Source organism: Carcharhinus amblyrhynchos, unplaced genomic scaffold (assembly GCF_965287045.1).
Source record: "Carcharhinus amblyrhynchos unplaced genomic scaffold, sCarAmb.v2.hapA chromosome_317, whole genome shotgun sequence".
NCBI classification, from domain to species: Eukaryota; Metazoa; Chordata; class Chondrichthyes; order Carcharhiniformes; family Carcharhinidae; genus Carcharhinus; species Carcharhinus amblyrhynchos.
This window is the reverse complement of record NW_027650057.1, coordinates 96,616-124,533: the sequence shown is the minus strand read 5'-3', so window position 1 is coordinate 124,533 and position 27,918 is coordinate 96,616. Positions and strand designations below refer to the sequence as shown.

The 27,918-nt window shown below is 46.2% G+C and overlaps 1 protein-coding gene across 2 annotated transcripts in view; it reads left to right on the top strand.

Annotated features, from left to right (window-relative positions):
* Positions 1-777: 777 nt before the first annotated feature.
* Positions 778-27,918, top strand: part of LOC145339079 (sorting nexin-27-like) — a 113,974-nt gene continuing 86,833 nt past the window's right edge. The window contains exon 1 of one of the 2 annotated variants that reach the window (XM_080183510.1): positions 778-1,126. In XM_080183510.1, the coding sequence (XP_080039636.1) occupies positions 855-1,126 (272 nt within the window). In that variant the 5' untranslated portion in view covers positions 778-854. The remainder of the gene's footprint in view (positions 1,127-27,918) is intronic. The other variant, XM_080183511.1, reaches the window with a different exon arrangement.

Sequence of the window (27,918 nt, the reverse complement as noted above, 5' to 3'; positions counted from 1 at the left end):
AAAATATGCTCATTAAAGGGTGGCACAGTGGGTTAGCACTGCTGCCTCACAGCGCCAAGAACCCGGGTTCGATTCCTGGCTTGGGAAACTGCCTGTGCGGAGTCTGCATGACCTCCCCGTCTCTGCATGGGTTTCCTCCAGGTGCTCCGGTTTCCTAAAGATGTGCGGGTTAGATGCATTGGCCGTGCTAAATACTCCCTCAGCGTACCCAAACAGGCACCGGAGTGTGGTGACTGGGGGACTGTCACAGTAACTTTTTGAAAAGCGAGGGGATTAAGGGTTATGGGGAGAGGGCGGGAATGTGGAACTGAGCCACGACAGATCAGCCGTGATCTTATTGAATGGCGGGGCAGGCTCGAAGGGCTAGATGGCCTACTCCTGCTCCTAATTTCTTATGTTCTTATGTTATGTTCTTATGTAAGCCCCCTTATGGCACTAATAAATAAGCTGTAATGATGAAGGAGCAGTGCTCCGAAAGCTCGTGATTCCAAATGAACCTGTTGGACTTCAACCTGGTGTTGTGAGACTTCTTACTGTGCCCACCCCAATCCAACACCAGCATCTCCACATCAGCTACTGTACGCCTACTTGCGATACTAATAAATAAATTTAAACTTAAAGATGTGTTTTTTTCCCTAAGGTTACAATTAACTGGTGACAACTCACCAAATGAAGCAGTGTCTGGTTTGCCTTGATGAAAGATGGCCGCACGGTAACGATGTGTGACGATTGCGCATCCCCGGAAGCTGTCCGGCCGGAGATGACGGCCCGTTCGAGGGTTCCGCCCATTTGTGAATGAGTTGGGGCGAAGGGCCGGAGCGATGTGCAGCAGTGTGTGATGTCCGTGCTGGAAGATGGCGGACGAGGTGGGCGGCAGGCAGCCGGGCTCCGGCTCTGACTCGGAGGGGCCGACGCCCACTAACCCGAGCCGGGGCCCGCGGCTGGTCAAGATCATCAAGTCGGAGACGGGCTACGGCTTCAACGTGCGGGGCCAGGTGAGCGAAGGCGGGCAGCTGAGGAGCATCAACGGGGAGCTGTACGCGCCGCTGCAGCATGTCAGCGCCGTGCTGGCGGGCGGAGCGGCCGAGCGGGCCGGAGTCCGCAAAGGAGACCGCATTCTGGAAGTGTAAGTACCCGGGCGGCGGGGCAAACACTGACTGGGCCGGTTAACGGAGCGGGGCCGGGCCGGCGGATCCTCTCAGAGCGAGAATGGGCGGCATTCCCCCCCCCCCCTTACCAATCCTTCACCAAACCGCCCCCCTGACCACACCCCTCTGACTGACCGACCCTCCCCTCCCGACCGACCCCTCCCCTCCCGACCGACCCCTCCCCTCCCGACCGACCCCTCCCCTCCTGACAGAGCACCCCTCCTGACAGAGCCCCCCCCCCCCCCGGCCCCTCCTGACAGAGCCCCCCCCCCCCCCACCCCCGCGGCCCCTCCTGACAGAGCCCCCCCACACCCGCTACCCCTGACCGATGTCTCCCCCCCCCTCCTCCCTCTCTCCCTCCCTCCTCCCTCCTCCCCCCCCCTCCTCCCCCCCTCCTCCCTCCTCCCCCCCCCACCGACCCCCTCTCCCCCCCCACCGACCCCCTCTCCCCCCCCACCGACCCCCTCTCCCCCCCCACCGACCCCCTCTCCCCCCCACCGACCCCCTCTCCCCCCCCCCCCCCCACCGACCCCCTCTCCCCCCCCCCCCACCGACCCCCTCTCCCCCCCCCCCACCGACCCCCTCTTCCCCCCCCCCCACCGACCCCCTCTTCCCCCCCCCCCACCGACCCCCTCTTCCCCCCCCCCACCGACCCCCTCTTCCCCCCCCCCACCGACCCCCTCTTCCCCCCCCCCACCGACCCCCTCTTCCCCCCCCCCCACCGACCCCCTCTTCCCCCCCCCCCACCGACCCCCTCTTCCCCCCCCCCCACCGACCCCCTCTCCTCCCCCCCCCACCGACCCCCTCCTCCCTCTCTCCCCCCCCCCACCGACCCCCTGCTCCCCCCCCAACCCCCTCCTCCCCTTCCCCCCCCCCCACCGACCCCCTCCTCCCTCTTCCCCCCCCCCCCCCCCCCCCACCGACCCACACCTCTCCCCTGACTGACCAACCGAACCCCCACCCCAGTGATTGTTGCTTTACTCTTGGGCCCCTCCCCTTCACCCTGCTTTCCCTTCTCTCAACCCCTGCACCCCAACTGCCCCTTCCCCCATTAGACAGGCCCTGTCACCATTCTTCTCCCACCTGTACCCTCCTGATGACCCTTTCACCCTTCTCTCACCTCCCTACCCAACTATCCTAGCACGTCCTGTCCATCCTCTGCACTAAGGAAGTCTTTTCTTTTGTTAACTCGGTGTTTTCAGAGACATTTCCCTCCCTCTCCCCCCCCCCCCCCGACCCCCAAATATCCTTGCCATATTTTCGTCCTCTTGGGAGCTTTGACAGAGTGGGACAGTGTGCTGTCCTCTTTTAACCCAGTTGTTATTGAATGTGATAAACTGAACAGTGACAGCAAGCAGTCAGTCTGTAACTTTATTTCTCTAATCTGATGCACAAGGCTCTGTTTCTTTTATTCTGGAAACTTCCCCTCCAGGTATCCATGCTTTACTCGTGTCCCCGGCACGTTGCGCTCCGATGGGAGCTTGTTCTTGAACATTTCTTGCTGCTGCAGTTTTCCTGATTTTAACCACTCGCTAAGTGTTTGTTTGAATTGAGCTTGATTTTGACACAATACCCCCTCACAGCTTGTGAAAGTCACAGTGCATCGAAAGAGAAAATAATTCTGATCTTGATATCTAACCCCTGCTTTAGCTGGTAAAATTAATATTGCCTAACTGAAATTGATGATGCGATGTTGGTAAATAACTTTATCTGATGTAAATGACCTGAACAGATCGCTATTGGAAACCAAATTAGTTGCAATTTCACCTGTTAAGCTATTATATATATAAATGTACCTCGCATAGTAATTATACGATGGTTGTGAAACCACAAAGATTGATTAGATGGTAAGAATTTAATCTACGCTCCGATATTAGGCTTCTCTACTGATCATCACATTACTAATTTATGAAAAGCTATCATGAAATAATAGAATGTTGCTGCCTCGGAGTGTCTGTTTGGTTAATCATCTTCTGAATGAGCCATCTGAACATGTCTGGTCAGGGGGAGGGGGGCGACGGTGGTTGTCTGACCTGATTGCCCTTCTGCCATGACTGCATGCATGGCCAGGTAGCCTTGGCGAAGGAACATGCAATGTCCGTGGGTGCTGTTGAAGCCTGCCACACCCGTTGGGCACCGCAGGGACTGGGGTATATTATTGACCCCTTTAATTGCATGTTGGTTAATGTTTTAAGTTTCCTTCAAGTTTTGTTTTAGGTGGTTTCCCCCACCACCCTTTAAGGAGCAGCCCCTTTTACTTTGCTTGTTTTAGTTTATTTGATTGTCAAAAAGAATGGCATCCCCTTCACATATCGAGATTCTTAAAAGTAAAGTAGAAAAAAGTTTATTTGTTAGTGTCATAAGTAGGCTCACATTAACACTGCAGTAAAGTTATGTGAAAATCCCCTAGTCATCACACTCCAGCGCCTGTTTGGGTACATTGAGGGAGAATTTAACATGGTCACTGCACCTAACCGGCACGTCTTTTGGACTGTGGGAGGAAACTAGGGCATCCGGAGGAAACCCACGCAGACACGGGGAGAATATGCAGATTCCGCACAGACCCAAGCTGGGAATCGAACCTGGCTCCCTGGCGCTGTGAGGCAGCATTGTGCTGCCATGCCACCCTGTTTTCAAAAATCCTTTCACTTCACTTCTCTCGGGTATCGTGGATTCTGCTCCTGTCCCAGCGGCTGACGGGACGTTCCATGCTCTGCCATCTTTCTCAGTGTCAAAATAGATCTCTGCTTCTCCCCACCCACTGTGCTTGTCAGCAGACAAGCACAGTGTTGCTCTGTTGTGGTTCACATGGTCTCATTCTGTTCGTCGTCATAACCATCGGGATAAGATCAGTGGAATAATTGAATTTGGGGCCCTCTTTTATGATATGTTTTGCATAGGAACATAAGAGATAGGAGCAGCAGTAGGCCATCTAGCCCTTCGAGCCTGCCCCGCCATTCAATAAGATCATGGCTGATCTGTCGTGGCTCAGTTCCACATTCCCGCTTTCTCCCCATAACCCTTAATCCCCTCTCATTTGGATATCATTGGTTAATTGTGATGTTGGAATCTAAGGAAATGGGAGTGGCAAAGAATCAACAAATGGACCAAATGTTGGGATTTTCCCTCCTGTTTGTCCATGTGGAATGAAATACCTAACGGGATTGTTCGGGCTGAGTGACCTTATCAGTTTTCATGTACCGGTGGGGGCCACTAGACTTAGAGCAGTCCTGAAGAACAGAGAGGTGTTACAGTCCAACTATTTAAAAAAAAATTAACTCTGGGGGTGGGGGGGGGGAGTTGCATCAATTTAAAAAAATTTTTTTTTGGGCGCCGAGGTCCAGGGTTCAATTCCCCATTTGGATCATTGTCTGTGTGGAGTTTGCACATTCTTCCAGTGTCTGCGTGGGTTTCCTCTGGGTGCTCCGGTTCCCTCCCATAGTCCAAAGATGTGCGGGTTAGGCTGACTGGCCATGGTAAATTGACACTTACTGTCACAGGGATTAGCAATTACGTGGGGTTATGGGGATCGGGCCTGGGTGGGGTTGTTGTTCGTCCAGGCCTGATGGGCCGAATGACCTCCCTTCTGCACTGTAAAGATTCTTTGATTGCAGAGTTCCACAAACAAGAGTGTTACAGTTGCAAGATGATCTCTTTTTGGTGATGGTAATTGAAGGTTCACCGTTAGCCAGGACACTGGGGAGAACTCCCCTGCTCTTCAACATAGCACTGTGGAATCTTCTACCAAGCTGAGAAGGCAGCAGAGACCGTGCCTGTGACGGTGCAGCACTCCCCTCATTGCTGCACTAGGGTATTAACCTAGATTGTGCTCTGGTCTCTGAAGGGGGTGGTGGGGGCTTGAATTCATAACCTGACTGGGGTGAGTGAGAGATTTGCAACTCCACCGCTAACCTTGCTGATCTATAATGAGCCAGTTCTCCCTTTCAGCTGACCACAGCAAAGAGGCTGAGATCAGGATTTCTGTGCGTTCAAGTCCAGCAGTTGGCTGAGATTACACTGTTGTAAGAAGTACAAGCACCGTAGGTGATGTCTATTAAAAGGTGTTTCCAAAAAAGTATAGCAGCACATACATGTTGTAGTGACCCACAAAAAATGTACAGCTTATGACCACAGGGCAGGGCAGGGCATGCTTGCAGTCCGCAGACTGCATTTCCTCCCCCGCCTTTCAGTTTTAGGACTAACCTGCTTGAAATGCGCAAAAAGTCTGCTGATCTGAACCCTGTCACCTTCCTGACATTGCTGCCTTCATAACCGTAAGATGTTCTCAGACTGTCCTGTCGACCCCCACCCATGAGTGCAAATTAGCCTCTTGCATTGAATCTGCATATTTGTTCAATTTCCCCACTTCTTGCCGCTATTTGTTCAATTTCCCCACTTCTTGCCACTAGTTTGAAGTTACAGTATTGAGTAATTCTGTACCTATAGTTACTGCATATCACATCTGCACTGTATGATACTAGTCAGGAGATAGTCATACTGTATTGCATAGTTGCTGTCACAAGGTTAGTAGCAAGGTTCAAAGTAGAAAAGTAATTTGGAATGAGAAATAGCGTTCCTTGCATGTTAATAGACATTCGCTCAGTTGTTCAAATCTGAACTTTGATTTACAGGAAGGGTTTTTTTTAAGAGAGGAGAACTTTCTGGCTCCATGGAATAAAATGCATGTTCTTCAATTGGCTGGAAAAGTGGGTATCCAGATACTCGGACTTTAGCTTCACACCACATATACAGTAATAGCTTGGATGAAAGCATATAGCTTGAGGCTTAGTAAATTGGAGCAGGAAGTTGCAAAGGGGCAGAGTCCAAGTAAGAAGGCAGAATGATGGCACAGATGCAGTCCAATGTGTGGAACATGGACATCCATTTTGAATCACGGGGAGATAGATTTGAATAGGGACATAGGAATTAGGTGCAGAAGTTGGCAAACTCAGCCCTTCGAGCCTGCTCCGCCATTCAAACAGACCATAGCTGATCTCTCCCTGGTCTCAAATCCACCTCCCCACCTCTTTCCCATATCAATTTTTTATCAGAAATATATCCATTTTCTTCTTGAAACCATTCAATGATTCAGACTCCACTCTGGGGCAGCGAGTTCCACAAATTCACCCCCCCTCTGCGAGAAGTAGTTCTTCCTCACCTCGGGTATAGGTTGAGAGGCGTTAGATTTAAAACTGTGACCTCTTGTTCTAGATTGCCCCACAAGGGGAAACTTATGATCTACATTTAGTTTATCAATCCCTTTTTAAAACTTTCTATGACTCGATCAGATGCCCTCTCGTCCTCCTAAACTCAAGCGAGTACAAGCCCAAAGTGTTTAATCTCTCCCCATATGTCAATCTTTTTATCCCTAGAATCAATCTGTTGAACTTCCTGTGAACTGCCTGCAATGCCATCACATCCTTCCTCAAATAAGGAGACCAAAACTGTACACTATTTCAGATGTGTTCCTACCAACAGTCTATACAACTGCAACGATGATTCTCCACTTTTATACTCCAGCCCTTTTATAATAAATGCCTACATCCTATTTGTTTTTTTATTACATGCTGCACCTGAATACTGACTTTCTGCATTGAATATTTTCTTCATGATCAGGCCACTGCTCCTGGGGTGGGCAGCATGTTAGAAAGTATAGAGTGGTTTAGAGAAAATAATTCACCGTTTCTGTGACCACTCTCCCATCAACCCGCAGTGACTCTGTTGCTCATCTCAACCACCCTGTGAGAATGCCTACCTATATTGCTGTAGAGGGTGTGTAGGTAAGGTTTACCAGGCTGATTTCTGGGATTGCAGGTCTGTCATATGAGGAGAGATTAAGTCGGTTAGGATTGTATTCGCTGGAGTTTAGAAGAGCGAGAGGGGATCTTATTGAAACTTAGAAAATTCTGACAGAGTTAGACAAGATGGATTCCAAAAGAATGTTCCCGATGGTGGGGGAGTCCAAAACTAGGGGTCATAGTTTGAGGACAACAGGCAAACCTTTTTTGGTTTGAGGGGTGAGGAGAAATTTCTTCACCCAGGGGGTGGTGAATGTGTGGAATTCACTACCACAGAAAGCATTTGAGGCCAAAATGTTGTGTGATTTCAAGAATAAATTAGATATAGTTCTTGGAGTTGAAGGGATATTGAGGGAAGGGGGGAGGGGAATCAGGACATTGAATTTGATGACCAGCCATGATAAATGGTGGAGCAGGCTTGAAAGGCTGAACGGCCTCCCATTTTCTATATTTCTCTGCCTGAACTGGCCGTGCTCCGATCTCCGGGGAAGTTATTACCATGTTTGACTGGAGAAGGTTGGGTTTGGACGCAGTAAGTGCAACTGAGGCCAGAGATATTTATCAGCATGGTCTGTCACGAGAGATGAATTGCGCTATCAGTTAGTACATGTTGATGTACAGCGCTTGAGGTTATGTTGTTATTTTAATTTTTCCTCCATGCTGTACAGTTTACCTAACCCTGTCTCTTCCTGTGCTTGCGGCAGTGACTGCTACCTGTTCTAAAGCCTAGTGACAGGTATAGACTGATCCTCTGCAATGCTCTCCGGTTTAGTTGTCAGGATGCAGTGAGGTCTAAAGGTGACGAGGTCCTGATTTCTCCAAAGCGGCCTGATTGTTGACTGCTGAGTGGTTACTGGATTGCCTGTTGCCCTGGAAACCGCTTCAAGCCATTTCATAGTGAGGAAATTCTTGCACTGAATTAAGCGTGTTTCTAAACGGCAGCCCTGCCTTTGCTTTAGGAATATTCCTTACCTCCGCAAGTATTTAATCGTAGCAATGCAGATCAATTTCTGTGCCCCTGAGTTGAATGAACCTGAAGGGACTGTGGCCGGTGTATTGTGTACGTTTGGGTAGAGGGCTGCGCTCGGTGGAAAGATCGAGCTGTACCTTGCGGAATGATTTCTGCCTTTCAGCAGCCTTTCCCAGACTCCATATGGCTCTTTCCTCTAGGCGACAAAGACAGGCGTTCGATGGTTCTGCTTTTACCCAGCCCTGCTTCACTGAGGAATCAAGCAAAAATAAATATTCAGCATTTACTTAAAACATCGGTCTATCCTGATTGGTAACTGCTTTTTGCCAATTAAGAGAGAGTTTCATTTTCAGTGCTTGCCTGCCTTTTTATTAATTGAAGATAAATAAATGACAGTACTGCTATTGTGTACACATTAACTGCAGCCATATTGAATAAATGCATAATTATCCAGTTTAAATCTGCAAAACATATGGCAGTTGGTGCCTTATACTGGAATAGGTAGCAAGTCCTACAATAGTGTCAACTTTTATAGCACTTTTAACAGGTTAATATGTCCCAGTGTGGTTCACAGGATCGTCATAAAACAATGTATGGCATTGGGTCACATGAGACATTAGATCACGGTGGCACATTGCTGTCTCACAGCGCCATGGACCCGAGTTCGGTTCCCAACTTGGATCACAGTCTGTGCAGAGTCTGCACATTTTCCCCGTATCTGGTGGATTTCTTTCAAGTGCTCCCACAGTCCTGAAGACGTGCTGGTTAGGTACATTGTCCATGCTAAATTCTCCCTCGGTCCCCCCGAACAGGCACCGGAGTGTGGCGACTAGGGGATTTTCACAGTAACTTCATTGCAGCAATAATGCAAGCCTACTTCTGACACACAAACTTAGATCAGATGAGCAAAAGTTTGCCCAAGGCGATAGATTTTTGGTAGAAAGGAGAGGTGTAGGGAGTGTATCCAGAGCTTGGAGCTGAGGCAGCTGCAGGACATGGCCCCCAATAGAGCAGCAATTGAAATCAAAGGCAAAGAATTAGAAGATGTGTGGGTTAGGTGAATTAGCTCCTATTGTCAAAGGGAATTGGCAGGGTAAATACATGGGATTACAGGGTTAGGACCTCAGTGGGATTGCTGTCTGTACAGGCTTAATGGGCCAAATGGCCTCCTGCATTAGGGCTTCTATGATTGAGAGTGTTGGGAGACTGGAGGATATTACAGAGATAGGAAGAAGTGAGGCCATTGAGAAATTAAAACCACAAAAGATGAGCGAATTTTAAGATCAAGGTGTTGCATGACTTGGAGCCAATCGCGGTTCATAGAATTCTTACTGTGCACGAGGAGGCCATTTGGCCCATTGCGTCTCTGACAGAGGATTCCATCCAGGCTCTTAGCTATAACCCCACACATTTACCTCACTAATCCTCTAACCTATATATCTTGGGACACTAAGGGGCCAATCCACCTAGCCTGCACATCTTTGGAGTGTGGGAGGAAACTGGAGCACCCAAAGGGAAGACACACAGACACGGAGAGAATAAGAGCATGGGTGGGGTGTGTGAGGGAGACATGACATGCTGTGAGTTGAGATATGGATGAAATTGTCGTCTTGGAATAAAATTGAGCTGAAGTGTCTTGTCACATTAACTGCAAGGTTATGATCTCTGTTGGTTCTGTTCAGTGTAGCCTCCACTTACCATCTCGATGTAGTCAGTGTTCATTCTATTGTAGCTTCATAGCTATTCAGTTCAAATGAAAGTGATCCCACTGAATTCCCTCAATGCCAGGGACCAAGTTTGATTCCCTGCTTGGGTCACTGTCTGATGGAGTTTGCATGTTTTCCCCATGCCTGCGTGAGTTTCATAGAATCTCTAGAGTTCAGAAAGAGCATTTTGGCCCATCGAGTCTGCACCGACCACAATCCCACCTAGCTCTATGCCCCATAACCCTGCTTATTTACCCTACTAACCTGCTGACACTAAGGGGCAATTTAGCATGGCCAAATAAACCGAACCCGCACATCTTTCAGACTGTGGGAGGAAACCGGTGCACCCGGAGGAAACCCATGCAGACACAAGGAGAATGTGCAGACTCCACACAGACAGTGACCCAAGCCAGGAATTGAACCTGGGTCCCTGGTGCTGTGAGGTAGCAGTACTAACCACTGTGCCGCTGGGTACCCCGGTTTCCTCCCACACTCCAACGATGTGTGGGTTAGGTGGATTGGCCATGCTAAATTGCCCTAGTATCAGGAGGACTGGCTGCGATAAATGTGGGGTTATGGGGATAGGATGGGATTGCTGTTGGTGCAGACTCAGTAGACTGACTTCCATCTGCATTGTAAGGATCCTATGAATTATCCTAACCCACAAGTCTGTCACTGCCGTATCTTTGCATGCTGTTTGTCAATACTTATGATTCGCACTTTGAGTAATTCCAGTTAAACAAATTCATTTTCCGGTCAATTCCAATTGTGCACAAATGTGCTTCTGTGCTGCTGTAATTCGATTGCTTAATTCGAATTCCTGCATAATTTAATTTGTTGTTGACACAAAACTGCCTTTGAATCATCGGAAGTAGACTGTCTTCTGATTTTATTGTTTCAGATTGTCATGAGGTTGTTTATATTTTGCATAGCTAACCTGTTGAACTGTGCTTTTTTTTAAAGTAGTTAAAAAATAGCTTGCCATGTCTAAAGGACCAGAGAAGCACACAGCTATTGGTATAGAAAACCTTGTTTTCTGACATTTTTCCCTGTTTTTTTCCCCATGTTTAGTGTTGATAAAATGGGAAATAATCTGTGTGAACTTGTCACATTGTGGCATTATTTTCTCACAATTTGGTCGGGGGTGGGGCACTGTCATGTTCAAGCCCCTCAGCTCCAAGCAACAAAATCTCTGCCTCCCAAATTTACAAAGTAAAAGTTTATTTATTGGTTACAAGTAAAGCTGACATTAACACTGCAGTGAAGTTAGCGTGAAATTCCCCGAATTGCCACACTGCGGCACCTGTCGGGTCAATGCACCTAACCAGCACGACTTTCAGACTGTGGGAGGAAACCGGAGCATTTAATTTAATTATTTATTTCAATGAAATAGAGATGCAAGAATATGAAGGGAATTATATCTGCGTGGCTTGGCGTACTTATTTCCCACTCCTGCTCTTCATCTAACTTCCAGGCTTTGTCTCCATTTCATGTAATGTTTGCATTATTTTGATGTCAGTAAAAAGATTTTTCTGATGTTTAAAATTTATTTATTTGTGTCACAAGTAAGTTCTACACTGCATTGAAGTTACTGTGAAAATCCCCTCGTCTCCACACTCTGGCACCTGTTTGGGGACACTGAGGGGAGAATTTAGCACGGCCAGTGCACCCTAACCAGCACGTCTTTCAGGCTGTGGGAGGAAACCTGTGCAGACTCCACACAGTGACCCAAACTGGGAATCGAACCCGCATCCCTGGTCCTGTGAGGCAGCAGAGCTAACCGCTGTGTCACCTGTACATGAAACAAAATTAATCTGTCTGTCCAGCATGCAGTTTGGATGGCCAATTGTATTTTGGCCCTCATTGCAAATGGGCAGGAGTTCCATGGTAAGGAAGTTTTACTGCAGTTGTAGAGGTGTTTTTGGCTAGACCGCACCTTGAAGTATCGTGTGCAGCTTTGCTCTCTGTAATCAGGAAGAATAGCCTTGCCTCTGAAGCAGCGCAACAAAGGCCCACTAGAATAATTCCTGGTGGGGAGATTGGCTGTATAACTTTCTGAAGTGAAAGGCAATCACATTGTAACATGATGCTGAAGAGGTTTGATGGGACAGATGCTGAAGGGCTGTTCGCCATGCCTGGAGAGTGGTAAAAGGGAGGGCTGTAATCTCAGTAAAGGTTTGACTATTTTGGGCTGAGATGAGAAATTTGTTTTCTTGGTTGTGAATCTTTGGAATTCTCTACCACAAGGACCTGTGACTGCTCAGTCCTTCAGTGTACCTTGTCCTCGGTCCACCTTGTTGTCTAACGAGGGGCATACACACAGTGGGTCATGCGTGGACTGCTCTTGGATGTTTCGAGAGTAGCCTAGTACTTTGCGTTGTTTGGGTATGCTTAAAACTGGACCAGCAGATGGGCACCACGACAGCTCAGTGACTATCATTGTTTGCTGTGCAGATACGTGGATTTGGGCCAGTGTCTGTGGGAGTTTGCGCATTCTCCCTGTGGTTGCGTGGGTTTCCTCCGGGTGCTCCGGTTTCCTCCCACACCCCAAAGATGTGCTCTTAGGCTGATTGGTGTAACAAATTGTCCCAAAATATTTTCCCCCTTAATCTGGTTTCCAATGGGGGTACCATAAGCATAGACATGGGTCAAGGGTGGAGGAGGAAAAACACATTGTTAAGATGGCGGCGTGGCTCGTTGGGCCAAAGGGCCTGTTTCCCGTGCTGTGTTGTTCTTTTGTTCTTTGTATTCATTGATCGATTTTTGGATCAGGAGATCAAAGCAGAGGGCAGGGAGTTGAGGATAGGCCATCTTATCGAAGGCTTCAGCGCCTAATTCCATTTGTTGAAATCTTGTGTTCTTTATTTTTATGTGAAAAGAAGTGTATAAGTGTGACTCAGTTTTTATTGTCAAAATAAAAGGAAACTCAGTTCGTAGAAACTTCCAGCACAGATGGAAGCCATGTGGTGGCCCCTCATGCTGACTTAGAAAGAATCCAAAATCAGCTCAACCACTGTTCTCTTATAAACTCACCCAGTTCCCTTTTGAAAGTCTGCTTCCACCTAGATTACTGTGACTGTCCCTTTGGTTACTAACCTTGTTAGAGTCATTGAAGTATACAGTATAGAAAAAAGGCCATTCAGCCCATCATGTCTGTGCTGGTCAAAGACAAACGACCTAGCTAGTCTAATCCCATTTGCCAGCCCTTGGTCCATAGCCCTGTATGCCCTGGCATCTCAAATGCACATCTAAATACCACTAAAAGGTTATGAGGGTCTCTGCCTCCACTGTATTTTCGGGCAGTGAATTCCAGGCTCCCACCACCCTTTGAGTGGAATTCAGGGATGTCTTGATGCAGTCGTACTGGGCGAGGCCACAGCTGGAATATTGTGCACAGTTTTGGCCTCTTTATCTGAGGAGGGGTGTTCTTGCTATAGAGGGAGTGCAACGAAGGTTGACCAGACTGATTCCTGGGATGGCAGGACTGACATATGGGGAGAGATTGAGTTGAGAGATTAAGGATTATATTTGCTGGAGTTCAGAAGAATGCGGGGGGGGCAGTGAATCTCATAGAAATCTATAAAATTCTAGCAGGATGAAACAGGATTGATGCAGGAAGGATGTACCCACCCCCACCAGAGCTCACAGTTTGAGGGGTAAACCTTTCAGAAATGAGAAACTTCTTCACCCAGAGAGTGACACTACAACTACTGCTAGACTACTGCCGCCCTGGGTGGCACCCCGGGGTGCCGCCCGGGGCGACACGCTAGCACAGTGGTTAGCACTGATGCTTCACAGCTCCAAGGTCCTGGGTTCGATTCCCGGCTCAGGTCGCTGTCTGTGTGGAGTTTGCACATTCTCCTCGTGTCTGCGTGGGTTTCCTCCGGGTACTCTGGTTTCCTCCCACAGTCCAAAGATGTGCGGGTTAGGTTGATTGACCATGCTAAGAAAATTGCCCCTTAGTGTCTAGGGATGCGTAGGTTCACGGGATTGTGGTATAATATGTAGGGATATGGGGGTAGGACCTGAGTGGGATTGTGTTCGGTGCAGACTCGATGGGCTGAAGGACCTCTTCCTGCACTGTAGGCTTCTATGATTTCTGTAAGAATTTGCTATCACAGAAAGGAATTGAATTGAGGCCAAAACATTTTGTTTTCAAGAAGCATTTTGATATTGCTGTTGGGGCAAAGGAGATCAAAGGATATGTGGGAAAACTAGGATCAGGCTATCGATTTGGATAATCAGCTGCGATCATAATTAATGGCAGAGCAGGCTCGAAGAGCCGAATGGCCTACTCCTGCTCCTATTTATTATTGTCACATGTATTAGTATAACGTGAAAGATATTGTTTCTAGTGCGTTATACAAAGCATACCATTCAGAGAGAAGGAAAGGAGAGAGAATGCAGCATGTTGTGGTACAGTCATAGCTTGGATGTAGAGAAAGATCAACTTAATGCGAGGTAGTTCCATTCAAAAGTCTGATGGCAGCAGGGAAGAAGCTGTTCTTGAGTTGGTTGGTACGTGACCTCAGACTTTTGTACCTTTTTCCTGACAGAAGAAGGTGCAAGAGAGAACATCTGGGGTGCGTAGGATCCTTAATTATGCTGGTTGCTTCGTGAGGCAGCGGGAAGTGTAGATGGAGTCAATGGATGGGAGGCTGGTTAGCGTGATGGATTGGGCTGTGTTCACGATGTTTTGTGGATTCTTACGGTCTTGGGCAAAGCAGGAGCCATACCAAGCTGTGATACATCCGGAAGGAATGCTTTCTATGGTGCATCTATAAAAGTTGGTGAGAGCTGTAGTGGACATGTCGAATTTCCATAGTCTTCTGAGAGAGTAGAGGCGTTGGTGGGCTTAATCCTTCCCATCAATCACTGCTATAAGAGGTGAGGATTGGTTTTATCATAGAACTGGATTTAATTGCTCTTAAACTCAGGTGTGATTATATAACTATTTTCCATTAGGAGCAGTTTTGTCGAAAAATTGCCCTGCTCTTTGACATTGCTGCAGGTTTGGTCCTGAATTTAGTTTGCAGTAGTCCATGGAGAATATTAATAGATTCCAAAGGCTGTTTTCTGTAGCGGGTTGTTTAAACTCTTTGCTGAGTATATTGACTTTGCTGTAAAATTCCCTGGTTTCTATGACTCCTCAACCCAACCCAACCCCACCCCACCCCCCCTCCCCCAAGTCATTGACTGACATCATAGTATTAATAGACACTCTACAGATCTACAGCTCAAAAAATTTGGCACTGATAACATTTGAAGAGGCTGCAAGAAGGGGATTTTGAGAAAACAAGGTTCCCTTCCAAAATCTGTAGCGGGGCAGTGCAAGGGAAACTTTACTCACTATTTATTGGTATTTTGATGCTGCCACAGGCTGTGGGAACTTCCCTCACTGTAACACCATAAAGCCCCAGGGACTGAACCATTCTGTGTTTCCAATCATTTTTATTTGGATGAAAAATTCCATGTCACGATATTCCCAAAAAAATTTTCATTGTAAATAGTTTTTGGGGATTTTGTAGTGAATCAGAGAGATGTGTTAGATTGTGAATAAATTGCTTTACAAAACACAGATTATTTAACTTCAAGCATACCTGACCTCAGACTTTTATATCTTTTTCCCGATGGAAGAGACAGTGTTTGAGCTGTGTGGGGTCCTTGATTATGTTGACTTCTCTTCCCGAGGCAGCAGAAAGTGTAGACGGAGTCAGTGGATGGGAGGCTGGTTTGTGTGATAACCTGGGTTTCGTTCACGACCCTTTGTAGTTGCTTATGGTCTTGGTCAGCGTAGGAGCCGTACCAAGCTGTGATACAATCAGAAAGAATGCTTTCTATGGCCATCTGTAAAAGTTGTTGAGAGTTGTGGCAGACATGCCAAATTCCCTTAGCATCCTGAGATCCTCATCCCCATTCTCCTGCCTTCTCCCCATAACCCTTGATCCCCTTATTAATCAAGACCCTATCTTTCTCCATCTGAAAGACACTCGCTGACCGACCTTCTCTGCAGCCATGAATTCTACAGATTCACCACCCTCTGGCTGAAGAAATTCCTCCTCATCTCTGTTTTTAAAGGATCATCCCTTTAGCCTGAGGTTGTGCCCTCTGGTTCTAATTTTTCCTATTAATGGAGGCATCCTCTTCCCGTCAACTCTCTCCAGGCCTTGCAGTGTCCCATAAGTTTCAATAATGGGCCCCACGTTCTTTTAAACTCCGAGTACAGACCCAGAGTCCTCAACTGTTCCTCATACGACAAGCTCTTCATTCCAGGGATCATTCTTGTGAGCCTCCTCTGAACCCTTTCCAAGGCCAGCACATCCTTCCTTCGATGTGGGGCCCAGAACGGCTCACAATACTCCAAATGGGGTCAGACCAGAGCCTTATACAGCCTCAGCAGTGCATCCTGCTCTTGTATCCTCTCAACGTGAATGCTAACACTGAATTTGCCTTCCTAACTGCTGACTGAACCTCGACATTAACCTTGAGAGTCCTGACCCAGGACTCCCAAGTCCTTTTGTGCCTCAGATTTCCAAAGCCTTTCCCCATTTAGAAAATAGTCTACTCCTCTTCTTCCTACCAAAGTACGTAACCTCACACTTTTCCCCACGTTGTATTCCATCTGCCACTTTGCCCACTCTCTTAGCCTGTCCAAGTCCTTCTGTAGCCTTCCCATTACCTGTCTGTCTTTGTATCATCTGCAAATTTAGTAACCACACCCTCAGTTCCATCGTTCATGTTTTGTAGTGAAAAGTTGTGGTCCCAACACTGGCCACTGTGGAACACCACAGCTGAGTTCCTGGATTAATAGTCTAGTGATAGTACCACTAGGTCATCGCCTCCAAATATCTGTCTATCTCTGCCTTGTATGTACTCAATGACCCAGCGCTCTGCAGTACAGAATTCCACAGATTCACTCCCCTCTGAGGAGGAACTTCCTCCTCTCTTAGAGTACAGTGGTTAACATTGCTGTCTGAGGGATCAGCTTTCAATTCCAGCCTTGGGGTCTGTCCGGTGGAGTTTGCATATTCTCCCGTGTGTGCATGGGTTTCCTCCCGGTGCTCCGGTTTCCTCCCATAGTCCAAAAGATGTGCAGGTTAGGGTGCATTGGCTGTGCTAAATTGCCCCTTGTATCCAAAGATGTGCAAATTAACTAGATTAGCCATTCTAAATAGCCACTTCGCGTCCAAAAATGTACGGGTTAGATGCATTGGCCATGCTAAATATGTGGGATTACTGGCAAAGGCTGATGGGCCAAATGGCCGCCTCCTGCATATAGGAACTCTGATTCTATCTTATTTTTTGAAGAAAATCAACAATGATATTTTGGTGTCTAAAACATTTGCGTTTCTAAAAGACTGTGGAACACAATTGTGTCCAAGAGTCTGCTTGAGCAGCCGTCTGTCATTTACAACCTTGAATCACCATATAACAGCAAGGGAAAGTTGCATTTCTGCAGCACCTTTCATGACCTTGCATTGTCCTAAAGTACTTTACAACCAATGATGTACTTTTGAAGTGTAGTCAGTGTTGTAGTGTAGGAAATGAATTTGCACTCAGTCAGCTCCCAGCATTGTTAAAATGATCAGATAATCTGTTTTAGTGCTCTTTGTTAGGAGATAGATATTGAGCAAGGCAGTGTGGGGAAATAACTCTCCTACTTTTCTTTAAATAGTGCCATGGAATCTGTTGCATCTTCCTGAGAAGGCTGATGGGACATTGCTTTAATGTCTCATCTGCACCTCTGACAATGCAGGGCTCTCTCAGTATTGCACTGGGAGCATTTGCCGAGATGAATTGCATGAGACTTCATGTGTGACTTGAATGCACAAGCCTCTTACTCTGGGTAGGGAGTGAAAATGTTATCAACTGAATCACAGTTGACGATTTCGTTGTAGTTTGATTTATTATTATCACATCTATTATTATAGAGTGAAAAGCATTGTTTCTTCTGTGCTATACAGACAAAGCATACCCATACGTAGAGAAGGACAGGAGAGAGTGCAGAATGTAATGTTACAGTCATAGCTGGGGTGTAGAGAAAGATCAACTTAGTGCAAGGTAGGTCCTTTCAGAAGTCTGGTGGCAGCAGGGAAGAAGCTGTTCTTGAGTCGATTGGTACATAATCTCAGACTTTGGTATCTTTTTCCTGACAGGAGAAGGTGGAAGAGAGAATGTCCGGGGTGCGTGGTGTCCTTAATTCTGCTGGCTGCTTTGCTGAGGCAGCAGGAAGTGTAGACAGAGTCCATGGATGTGAGCTGGTTTGTGTGATGGACTGAACTTCGTTCATAACCCTTTGTAGTTTCTTGTGGTCTTGTGATACAACCAGAAAGAGTGCTTTCTGTGGTGTATCTGTAAAAGTTGGTGAGAGTCGTAGCGGACATGGCAAATTTCCTGAGCTTCATGATACCTCAAAAGTCTCAGTTGTTTGCATGCAGTAAATTATGGAGTGCAAGTTATGCAGGAAGTCAGTGGCCAGTTTGAACACCGTTCCTGTTTTCAGAGGAATAGGTTATGATCTGATGGTATGATGGGCATCTTTCCATCTGTGGGAGAGGTTAGGGATGTGATCTCAGAGCGATGGTGAGGTCAGATCAGATCACCTACTCTCGATGGTTGTACCTTTCCAGAATCGACTTATTCAATCTGCCACAAGTGTCACATGCGAGGTTATCCTCTGCCTGTGATAGGGGATGATTTCTGTCTGGTTTGTTCAGAACTTCAGAAACTACATGTTATTACGGTGGCAAATTCCTGCCCGCAGCTGGTGTCACCATTTGCATCAATTGTCAGCTTGAGTTTCCCGCTTGTTGTGATTGATGTTGAGGGCTTTTGTGCCTCTCTTGAGGGAATCCTTGAATTGGAGCTTTGCGTGTCCTGCTGGCTTCTTAGAATGGGTCACCTCCCGCATATAGAATATCCTTGGAGATGTTATAGTTAGCCCACCGACATGTCTACTTTCTCAGAAGACTAAGGAAATTTGGTATGTCCACCATGACTCATACCAACTTTTACAGATGCACCATAGAAAGCATCCTGCTTGTATCACAGCTTGGTATGGCTCCTGCTCTGCCTAAGACTGCAAGAAACTACAAAAGATTGTCAATGAAGCCCAGTTCATCACTCAAACCAGCCTCCTACCCACTGACGCTGTCTACACTTCCCGCTGCCTCAAAAGCAGCCAGCATAATCGGGGACCACATGCACCCTGGACATGTTCTCTTCCATTGTCTTCTGTTGGGAAAAAGATACAAAATTCTGAGGTCACGTGCGAACGGACTTGAGAAGAGTTCTTCCCTGCTGCCGTCACTTTTGAATGGGCCTACCTTGCACGAAGTTGATCTTTCTCTACACCCTAGCTATGACGGTAACACTAGACTCTGCACCCTCTCCTTTCTTTTTCTATGTATGGTGTGCTCTGTATGGTGTGTAAGAAACAATACTTTTCATTGTATTCTAATACATGTGACGATAAATCAAATCACTTCCTATCCTGTTCACATGCCCAAGATAGCAAAGCTTCTCTGTTGGATTAGCATCAATATCCTTGGTATACCTGTCCAAGAGCTACCTCATCGCTGATTGTCTTTCCATGTGATGCCGAGGAAGTGTCGCAGGGGCCAGAGATGGAAATTGGGTCTTTTTCTTAATTGGAAACAGAAGGCCAAACGGTATATAATGCTGCTGCTGTAATTTGGAACAATTTAATGCTAGGTTCAGCAATTAAGTTCTTTATTTTCTTTGTGAGAGTTTGTTGTTTTCTGGAGTTTGAAGCTTTGGCTTAAAGTCAAGATTTGCAAATCTGAGATTTGTATTTATTAAACTGCACTTTGTCCTGGAGGGAGAAAATGGCTGGAGGCTCAGGTCTGTATATTATTGATCTGCAGTGAAACTCGAGGAGCTCTTTATCAGTCTGGGATTATGAGGAATCCGTTAGTTGCTCTGATAAAGTGCAAGTATGTAAGAGACGAGGAAACGAGAGAGAGGGGTCATCTTCAGGTTTCTTTCCCTCTGGCATGCTTTTGGGCTCCTGCTATTTTGGGTCATGAAGACTAATATGAAGGATTAGAATGCTGTCCAGAGCAGTATTAGATTAATGAGGAGCAGGGGAGTTATCTCCAGTGTCCCGGCCAATTTTAATCCTCAATCATTATCACACAGAAACAGCTTTGTCTGTTTTTTTAAATTCATTTGTTGGTACGTCACTGGTTGGCCAGCATTTATTGCCCATCACTAGTTGCCTGAGGGCAGTTGAGTCAACCACATTGCTGGGGTCTGGTGTTACATGTAGGCCAGACCAGGTAAGGGTGGCAGATTTCCTTCCCTAAAGGACATTCGTGAACCAGATGGGTTTTTCCAATAATTGACAATGTTTTCATGGTCATCAGTAGGTTCTTAATTCCAGATATATTTTATTGAATTCGAATTCCACCATCTGCTGTGATGGGATTTGTATCTGGCTCCCCAGAACATTAGCTGAGTTTCTGGATTACTAGTCTAGTGAGAATCTCACTGGGCCATCGCCACTCCAGCATTGCTGTTTGTGGGAGTTTGCTGTGTGCAGCTTGCTGTGTTTCTTACATTGCAACAGTTGACTACACTTCGACAGTACTTAGTTGGCAGTAAAGCGAGTTCTGTTTGAAATGTTTAATGAAAATGCTCACGGGCACCATATCGGACAGCTTGGTGACCTTTTCCCTGGCCGTCATTTTCACATCTTGGCCATTAATTTCCAAATTCCGCAACCGTTGGGAATTGACGGAAAAAGAAAAGGGCCTTTTGATATGCGCACAGCTGGAATGTGGTGTCAGTGACTTCAGCTCGAGTTGATGCACTTAAACTGATAAAGAAATCACTTTCCTGTCATCTGTAAAACATAGTGGATCTCGTGCATCTATGAATTGAGTTGTAATGCTTTCCAGAAATATTGTAATACTTAATGTGAATTCATCCAGCACGATATTGACAGCTGTAGAATTATGGTCAAGTCTTCTGAAACAGCTTAGTAACTACGGCACTAACAAAGAAGAAAGAACGAAACAGCCTGGGAAACAGGCCCTTCGGCCCAATGAGCCTGCGCTGCCATTTTAACATTGAGTTCCCCCCTCCACCCATTACCCTTATCTATGCTAATGGCATTTAACGCACGGGCTCAATGGAATACACTGAAAGATGGTAAGTGAAGACTAACTTAGTTCACTGATCCTGTCCCTATGCTGGCAGGGTGTGTGTTCAACATTGTATCATCCCAATTCCAATGCACCTCGCCGTCTGCTGCACATGGGTATGCACAATCAGCCAATCCCTTGGATTAGCTGCAGAAACACACGAAGAAGAAAACTTGGGTCAATTTAAGGTTGAAACTGGGAATATATCTCTCTGACCTCACATACCCCCAGTAACACACAAGCCTACTATATAAGATTGTTAATCACTTACAGGATCTGGTCTTGCTCCCTCGATCTTGTGTCCTCTTCTGAACTGTTTTCAGTGTATCTACAAGATCCAACATAGAATCGTAGAACACTACAGTGCAGAAACAGGCCCTTCGGATCATCGAGTTTGCACCAAACACAATCCCACCCAGGCCCTACCCCCATATCCCTACATGTTTTACCTGCTAATCCCTCTAACCTACACATCTCGGGACACTAAGGGCAATTTTAGCATGGCCAATTAACCTGACCCCCCACATCTTTGGACTGTGGGAGGAAACCGGAGGAAACCCACGCAGACATGAGGAGAATGTGCAAACTCTGACAGTGACCCGTGTCAGGAATCGAACCCAGGTCCCTGGAGCTGTGAAGCAGCAGTGCGAGCCACTGCTACCGTGCTGCCCATACGTGACACGGTGGCACAGTGATCAGCACTGTTACCTCACAGCACCAGGGACCTGGGTTAAATTCCCAGCTTGGGTTACTGTGTGTGTGTGTGTGTGTGTGTGTGTGTGTGTGTGTGTGTGTGTGTAGTCTGCACATTCTCCCCATGACTGCATGGGTTTCCTCTGGGTGCTCCAGTTTCTTCCCATAGTCTGAAGGACGTGCTGGTTCGGTGCATTAACCTGAACAGGCACTGGAGTGTGGCGACTAGGGGAATTTCATAGCAGCTTCACTGCAGTGTTAATGTAAGCTTTACTTGTGACTAACAAATAAACTTTAGGAGGAGGCCTGTCGAGTCTGTCATGTGGACACTATTCGAGATGTGACCTGATCAAATTCTGATGAGAGGTTACTGACCTGAAATGTTTGTCCCATCAAAGATACAGCTAGAAACTGTTGAGTATTTCCAGTAATTAGACAGAATAAATGAGCAGGAGGAGAGTGGCAGAGACATGGTATCAGAAAGCATGAAATAATGGCGGAGACAGAAGATAAGAGTGCCAGCAGAGTGGAGACAGGATTACAGAGCTCCAGGAGACGTATAAGGGACAGTATGTTAGTAGCTAGCCCAGGGCACTGGAATTGAAGTACATCTGTAAATAAAAGAACTAAAATGTAAAATAATTATAAAGCACATACCTGTGTAATTAAGAGAAGCATGACTTGTGGATGGTGCTAGCATTTAGTAAGCACAGTAAATTCTAATGTACTTATGAATTATTATTTAGTTAAATATCATAAACAACAATAGCAGGACAAATGCCTGGCCCGGCTCGGTGAGCTGAATGGCCTCTTGCACTGTTGGGATTCTGTCTCTCTTTTACGATTGTCGCGTCTGTGGAGAGAGAAACCAAGTGAATGTTCCAAGCCTATCATGACTCTTCAGAATTATATTATAAATAAATACAAGTGTGGCAGTTTTTATATTGAACTATTAGACAACACATCCTTGCATCACACTCTTTGAAAGCCTTGTGATGTTGGACTTGGGATTTCAACAATTTCGTGTCAAAGCCCTGCCCAGCAGTCTTGAGCTCGTGATCCAGCGTAGTCGTAGACTTTTTCAATAGAGAAAGAGGCCCTTTGACCCATCGTGCCTGTACTGATCACCAAGCACCCTTCCACTCCAATCCCACCCTCCAGCAACCGGCCCACAGCCCTGCATGCTGTGGTGGACACAAACTTGGGATTGTGCCATTGCAACTAAGAATATGTTTACCAATTTTGAAACCGTAAAGTAAAATTTAAGTTTATTAGTGTCACAAGTAGGCTTATATTAACCCTGCAGTGAAGATACTGTGAAAATCCCCCAGTCGCCACACTCTGGCAGCAGTTTGGGTACACTGAGGGAGAATTTAGCATGACCAATGCACCTAACCAGCATGTCTTTCAGATTGTGGGAGGAAACTCGTGCAGACTCTGCATGTTCACGGTGATCCAAGCTGGGTATTACAGGCAGGTCCCTGGTGCTGTGAGGCAGCAGTGTTGACACTGTGCCACCTTGCTGCCACTAGGCACCTACCAGAAACAACCATTCCCATATCTCACTTAGCACCTGCCATCTTTTTCTTCTAGCCTGGGATAATGTGGACATGAGTCATGTTTACACTGAGCTTCATTTACTACTTGTACGTCCTCTTATTTAAATTTGAAAGAAAAGTAATCCAGCACTATTGAATGGTGTGTTCTCAGCCATTGTGATGTGCATCTCTACTGCTCAGAGTTCAATGTTTGCCAGGTGGTCACTTTTCTATGGCACATTAGGATAGGGTGATTGAAGCTGGGGAGTTGTGCTAGCGATGAGCCCACCTCTAGGGAAATGTGTTCTGAAAGCAGACAGTTTTGTTCACCAGAGACACAACTCATCACTTCATATCCTAAGGCATACTCATTAGAATTCATACTCTTTTGCAGACAGGTAGTGAACGATTGAATTACCTGTGACCCTGTAACAGCTGTAAACCAGGGGTGAGACAATGTAGATGTATTTATTATTATCTGGCAGATTCTCTTTTCCTCCCAATTTGCCGTTATGTAGTTCACTTGAAGCACTGTTCCCCTGCGATGAAGTGTTTCATTGCATTGAATTGTGTATTCATTGTACAGCTCAGTAGCAGTAGGAGCATGTGCGTCATGAGGTTCTTGCTGTGTTCATGTTCAGCTGCGTTAGCTCACCAATCCATTTGTGGAAGCAAATTGCCCTCTTCCTCCTCCTCCCCCTCTAGTGTCAGTGATTTTTCAGTAGCTGTGCTTCCCTTGCAAGTTTCACTCCACTTGGGTTCAGCATGACTCTCCTTAATAGCTCCTCCTGTCCTGAAAGCAAGCCCAGCCAGTTGCCAAAGTGACATTTATTTTTACCCTAGTTCAACAACCATTTATTTATATGCTTGGTTTCCATGGTGAACTCTTCCTTCACCAAGTGCCAAGTCTGCTTGTATTTTGTTTCCTGTTGTTGAGTTTTGAGACAATTTTCATATGTCTGTCCCAAGGACTTGCTCCATGTGGGCCATTCATTATGTAAGTCTGTGTCTGTTCCCTACACTATCCCTTTGAATCTCTGTTTACTTACGTGCAACCCCAACTCTAAATATCTAGTCATGTTTACATGCTGTCCATATAATGTGACTGTCCGCTTACCTGGGTACCAGCAACCTTGTAATCTGCATTGGTATGTTGGGTTCGTATAGGATACTTATTCTATGGGGCATCGTCAAATCCCTGCAGTGCAGAAGGAGGTCATTCAACTTAAGTCTGCACCAATATCTGACAAAGCATCTTACCCTGGGCCCCTCTCCTGCCCTATCCCTGTAACCCCATGGCTAATCCCTCTAACCTACACATTTGTGGACAGTTGAAGGGTGATTTAGCATGGCCAATCCCCTAGCCTGCATACCTTTGTGGACTGTGGAAGGAAACCCATGCTGACATGGGGAGAGCGTGTAAACTCCACTCAGCCAGTCACCCAAGGCCGGAATTGAACCCAGGTCCTTGGCATTGTGAGGCTGTAGTGCTAACTACTGCTGCTGTGCTGATTTTGATTCGAATGTTGATATATATTCCTGTGGCCCTTGTATTGAGGCATTGTAGGGTATGACCATTGCGTGCTTTACTTGCTACTTGTACATTGAAACATCTAAATCAAGCCACTGAGATAAACCTTAACCTTTCCTACAGCATCTTGAGATGTCGCTAGCAATTATAGCGTTAGAAACTCACGTTCCAAGGACGATTTCAGAAAAATAGGAGCAAGAGTAGACCATTCAGTTCTTCTAGTGTGATGCAGCATTTGATTAAATCATGGCTGATCTGTGTCTTAACTCCATTCACCTGTCTTGGTTCCATAACCATTGATATTTTTCCTTATCAACTCCTCCTTTTTGAATATTTTGGTAGGTTGAGATGTTAGTTGACTGCTTACATTTCACTCAACAAGACTGGATAGATAGTCCCAGAGGCTATCTGTTTAATTACATCCTTCTAACATCATGCAGTGTTTTAACTATGTTTGGTTAATCTCTCCAATGATTCTGCCCAATGATCTTGTTATTAAATCTGACTGATGTGCTTAACCACCTGAAAGCAATGGTCAGTGCCGTCCTCCAAGGCGTTGGTGGTGGAGAGTACAGTGATCGTGGAGCCATCCACCAAAGGTACTGCGGTGATGGCTGGGCCCTCATTCAAAACAAGCATGACAGCCAGGTTGCACAAATCATAGAACAGAATCATGCAGCACAGAAGTAGCTACTCAGCCCATCAAACCTACGCCGGTGCTTTGGAAGAGCGCTCAAATTAATTACCACCGCCCACATTTACCATCGTGCTGGAAGGACTGAATGGTTTACTCCTGCTCCTATTTCCTGAAATCGTCCTTGGAATGTGAGTTACTAATGTTGTAATTTCTAGCGGCATCTCAAGATGCTGAAGGAAAGGTTATGGTTTATCTCAGTGACTTGATTTAGATGTTTCAATGTTTAACAAGTAGCAAGTAAAGCATGCAATGCTCATAGCCTACAATGCTTCAATACAAGGGCAACAGGAATATATATCAACATTGGAATCAGAATCAGCACAGCAGCAGTGGTTAGCACAATGGGATCTGCCTCCACCACCAATCCAGGCAGTGGGCTACAGATCATGCTCATTTGTTCTGCTTACAAAATATCATCTCTCCTATGGCTCTTTTGCCAATTAGTTTCTATCTGGTTTCTGGCCCTCCCATCAGGGGAAACTTCTCCCTACTGTTATCAAAACCTTTCATAATTTTGGGCACCTTTTATTCTTGCTTCCGTCATCTTCTCTGCTATGAGAACAATCTCTGCAGTCGCTTCACACAACTCGAGTCCCTCGTCCCTGGGAACAAATGTTTTCTACCCCATTTCTGTCCAAACTTGGATGATGTCCAGTTCTGCTGTAAAACACCAGAGGCTTTTTTTAATCTTGGAGCATTTGCGAATAGACTGAGCTCTTGGAATTAAAAGCACGCACCCCCACCCAGTCTTGACACTATGCCAGAAAATCTTGGATGATGCAGCATTTGAAGAGGCAGCCATTTAGGACTGAGTTCAGAAATCTCTTGACAGCCAGGGTTGTGAATCTTTGAAATTCTTTACTCATGCTACATCAGTATGTTCTAGGCGTTGATGTTAGCCTTTCAATTAATCACAGCTTTACTCTTCAAGTAACCAAACCAGGTCACGGAGTTCTCTTAAACAGGTGTTTTAATCCTAGCTCAGGCCCTGTAAAGTCACAGCTCTGTCTGTAAGTGGCCAGAGTGCAGGATTCAGAAATGCACGAGCAATTAAAGTTTCAAATTTGATTACAAGTAATTATCATATACCGATCACGCTTTAGGAGTTATCTCTATTAAGGTTATATCATTTAGCTATTAAAACCAATCACCATCACCTTGTGCTTGCTTCATTATAATATCCAATCAGCATGATGACTTAATACATTGTTCCAGCTTGTGTCTGTATATTGCTCCCTTTTTCCAGGTACAGATGTTTTCTCAGACTAATAGCCTTGATGCTTATCTGTGAAGGCTCTTATAAGAAGACCTTTTTTCTTCACAGCAACTTCTGTGATTTTTAAACTTGTGTGATTATTAACCCTTTCCATTGTATCTGCAATTACGAAGTTTTGGGGCATTCAGGAAATTGAAGGATGTGGGGAGAGTGTCAAGTGGAGCTGATGTACAAGCGGGGGTGGCACGGTGGTTAGCACCGCTGCCTCTCAGTGCTGGGGACCTGGGTTCGATCCAGGCCTCGGGTGAATGTCTGTGTGGAGTTTGCGCATTCTCCATGTCTGCGTGGGTTTCCTCCCACAGTCCAAAGATGTGCAGGTTAGGTTGATTGGCCGTTCTAAAATTGCCCCTCAGTGCCAGGGGGACTAGCTAGGGTAAATGGATAGGGTTATGGAGATGGGCCCTGGGTTGGATTGTAGCTGGTGCAGACTTGATGGACAGAATGGCCTCCTTTGCACTGTCAGAATTCTACGATACTGAAATGGAACAGGCTGAATGGGTTGCATGGCCTCCTCCTTTTGATTTCCTTGGGGCAGCGCCCTTGGTATCTCGATATATTCAAGAGGTGGTTGGATATAGCACTTCAGGTGAATGGGATGAAAGGTTATGGGGAAAAAGCAGGATTAGGCTGTTGAGTTGGATGGTCAGCCATGATCGTGATGAATGGTGGAACAGGCTCAAAGGGCCGAATGGCTGCCTCCTGCTCCGATCTTCTATGTTTCTGTGTCCTACAGCAATGTCTTGGAGCTGCAGTGAATAGCCTGAACCATCGCCCTTGCAATGGGAGTGACTCGAGCTGTTAGGCAGTGTCACCTTCTCATTCCTATTGATCTTGGTATTTCTGGGGAATCTCTTGTGTAATCACTGATGGTTATGCAACAGCCCAAAAATGCTCCACAAGCAATGAGATTTAATGAGTTGATTATTTGTGAGGCTGCTACATTACTAGCCGTGAGGGGTTGAGATAGAAACCTGGTAGCGGATAAGTTACCTGAGTGGATGAAGCAGTACTTAATTGCGGGTTTGTGTTGGGTTAGGACTGAGTGAAGTGAGTTGCAGCAATTCTGTCCCCCATTTCTTCCCCCCCACCTGTGTTTCTAATTTTGAGTGAAGACTTTGGTTCAAAGCTTCGTTCTAAATTGCGTAGGTTCTAAGATGACAGTAAGCTACAGGTAGCAGTTGAGTCTAATGCAGCCAGTGATCTGTAACGCATGTCAACTGTCAGAATGATGCACGAGATTGGTCATGGGTAAATGTAAGGTATATCGTGAAGTTACAAATTGCTATATGTGCTTGAAAGATGTCAGACTAGTCAAAGGTAAAAGTGAGGTAGGGGCTGACCTAAAGGTAATGAACTGAACAGTTTTGCCCACAGTAAAGCAACAATCAAAGTA